Genomic DNA, 3016 nt, shown 5'->3' with positions numbered 1-3016 from the left:
AGGGGGGGGGGAGACCCAGCCGCCCAAAAAGAAAACTCAGCTTCGAGCCGTCACCCTCCGCCACGAAAGAAGAGAAAGGGGATTGAGACTAAGAGAAAAAAGAAGAAGAAAAAAAAGGATCTCGGCTTGTCCAGCCCTTCTGCGGCAACAGGAGCAGACAGCGAACCCGGTGGATTTTTTTTTCCCCTTTTTTCGGCGTTTCTTTTCCAGCGCAAGGACTTCCACTCAGGAAAAAAAAAAAAAAAAAGCCCAAAACCAACACCCGCAGAGACCGAATACAAAAAAAGCAAGACTAATAATGAACAATCCTTTTAATCCGCTGTCCCGAGGGCTGGGGATGTGCCCCGGCTCGGGAAGTTGTAGGCTGTAGAAGTTCTGCCTCTCCCCCACGTACTGTGCTGTCTAGAGCTTGTCTCCCCCCACCCTAATTTTTGGTGCTTTATTGCTGTTGTTGTTATTATCTTAATTTTTCTTCTTCATGATGTGCTGTTAGAAACCACTCCGGGACTACTCCAGCAGTAGGAAGACCGAGGAGTGGAGTGGATGAATATACCGATGAGAGATCCAGTAATCCCTGGGACAAGCATGGCTTATCATCCTTTTTTACCTCACCGGGCACCGGACTTTGCCATGAGCGCTGTATTGGGACATCAGCCTCCCTTCTTCCCGGCTCTGGCTTTGCCTCCCAACGGGGCGGCCGCCCTCTCCCTTCCCGGGGCTCTGGCTAAACCCATCATGGATCAGTTAGTAGGGGCTGCAGAGACTGGTATCCCCTTTTCTTCCCTGGGTCACCAGGCAGCAGCCCATCTGAGGCCTTTAAAAACTCTGGAGCCAGAAGAAGAGGTAGAAGATGATCCAAAAGTGCATCTGGAAGCCAAAGAGCTTTGGGAGCAGTTCCATAAAAGAGGCACGGAGATGGTGATTACCAAATCTGGAAGGTAGGTCTGAATCGGGGGTTCGTGGTTTTCCCCCCCTCCCCTCTCCCCCCACCCTTCAGTCTCTGCACCCCACCAGACTGCTCCAGAGCAAGGCTCTTTCAGCGGCAGCTTTCTCCATAAAGCTCCTTTCACCTGGGATTATGGAAAGTTTTAGGCAGCTGAAGATCCGAGCTCATCTGGGGCACCCCGCTGCAGGGAAAGGCTGGGGCGCTGAACCACCAACCGGCCCTGCTCAGGGCGTGCGGGGGGCGAGAGGGTCCCTTCATGGTTCAGTAGCTTAATGCTTTCTGGAGAAGACTGGTAGCAGAAAGGAAATAATTTGGGGTTGGAAAAGGAGCTGGCCTGATTTCAGTCTTGCTACGGGTAGTTTTTCTTCCTTAAGAAAGAGAAAGGGAAATAAAGGAGAAATTACTAGGAGCGGTGCGTCGCTGCTGGTGAGCTGCAGGAGGGCAGATAGGCTCGGTTTATCAGTTTCTTCTCTCTCTCTGCTGGGATCCAGGCGTGCATTTGTGCTGACTAATTATATGTGGAAATGCACAGAAAGCTGACAAAAATACCCAGCGGTTCTGCAGCCGCTGCTGTAGTGGCAGGGAGGGATTTGCCGTTCCCTGTATTTATATAACCTTCACGTGGGAATGAATGAATATACACGGCGCGTCCACGCTCGGCATTTCTGCTTTTTATGGGTTTATCCAGCCGAAATCTCGCTGTATGTTCGCTGCTCGCTGATACCCCTGCTCTTTTACAACTCTACCTATTGCTGTGATGACACGTAGGGTGAAAACCCCCTTCGTACGCGGGTATTTTTATAAGGAACGCTCTTAGAAACCTCCCAAACAATTTGCGTGTAATTTGCCAGGAGAATTACTCGAGGAAGCCACTCCTGAAAAGTCTTCTTAGATGGCCTTCAGCTGCCTTGCTGTAGCTTCACCTACTTACAGAGTACCAGTTGCAGGCTACAGGCTTAGGAAAAAAAACCCCTACACCCCAAGATCAGCAAGGAGGAAAAAAAAAAAATTCCCTCGCGCATTTTACTGCTTTCACGAAGTTTTCTCTGTTAATTGTGGTCAAAAGTTTTCTTTGCGCGAAAGCCTCGGCGAGTGTTAAGCGCTCTTCCATGTTGCAAAGTCATGTGTTTCCTTTTAAGTGGAGATTGCTGAATGCCAACCGCTCGATATAATAAACAGCAAATTTGTGGTATCCTGTTGCAGTTTCGAGCTGGACTTGGGAGCGGAGGGGAGAGGGGTTTGCAGGGAGCCCTCGGCACAAGAGGGGGGGATCACCGGGAGGCTGTCGCGCAGGGAAAGCCACGGCAGCCCCCTGCCCTCACTGTAGGCTTTTCTTCCTCCTCCTCCGCAAAGTGAAAAACTCCCCTCTCTTCATAGGGTTGTAATAATGCAGAATATTTATCTTAAGGGGGTGCGATGTGTTCCCCTTTCTTTTGTTTAGCAGGCCAAAAAGGGAATAATGAAAGATCCCAGAGCCCCGAGTGAGGCTTTGCTGTTTAGGAATGGCAGAGGGTAGGCGCCTGCTGATTTCTAGGGAACACGTCCCTTTCCCCTCCGCCTCCCATCCCAGGGACCATTTTTTCCTGAAACTTTTAAGCGTTTGGGAAACCTTTTCGCTGGGAGCAGGGGGACACCCTTTTGCTGGGGACGACTTTTCTGCTTCTGAGAGCTGAAGCAGTGGCTTGGTGGACGCGTTCCCGAGATTCAGGAGCTTATTTAAACGCTGTAATTAATTTTATTTTATTTTTGTCTTGTCTTTTCTTTATACTCCCCCCCCCCGCCCATAGGAGAATGTTTCCTCCATTTAAAGTGAGATGCACTGGACTGGATAAAAAGGCCAAGTACATTTTATTGATGGATATAGTGGCAGCTGATGATTGTAGGTACAAATTCCATAATTCCCGGTGGATGGTAGCCGGCAAAGCTGACCCTGAAATGCCAAAGAGAATGTACATCCACCCGGACAGCCCGGCCACCGGCGAACAATGGATGTCCAAAGTCGTCACCTTTCACAAGCTGAAGCTCACTAACAACATCTCTGACAAGCACGGATTTGTGAGTGCCTTTTAC

The 3016-nt window shown here is 49.9% G+C and overlaps 1 protein-coding gene across 1 annotated transcript; it reads left to right on the top strand.

The window, feature by feature from the left end:
* Positions 1 to 373: 373 nt before the first annotated feature.
* Positions 374 to 3005, top strand: LOC104514043 (T-box transcription factor TBX3; the record flags this gene model as incomplete). Its single annotated transcript, XM_010157582.1, has 2 exons — positions 374 to 938; positions 2734 to 3005. Coding segments are annotated over exons 1-2 (667 nt in total), but the record flags the coding sequence as incomplete, so codon positions are not given.
* Positions 3006 to 3016: the final 11 nt, after the last annotated feature.

The sequence above is a fragment of the Eurypyga helias genome, unplaced genomic scaffold, assembly GCF_000690775.1.
Source record: "Eurypyga helias isolate BGI_N326 unplaced genomic scaffold, ASM69077v1 scaffold23178, whole genome shotgun sequence".
In the NCBI taxonomy this organism is placed as follows: Eukaryota; Metazoa; Chordata; class Aves; order Eurypygiformes; family Eurypygidae; genus Eurypyga; species Eurypyga helias.
Note: the sequence above shows the minus strand (reverse complement) of the source record. Positions and strands in the feature narration are given on the sequence as shown.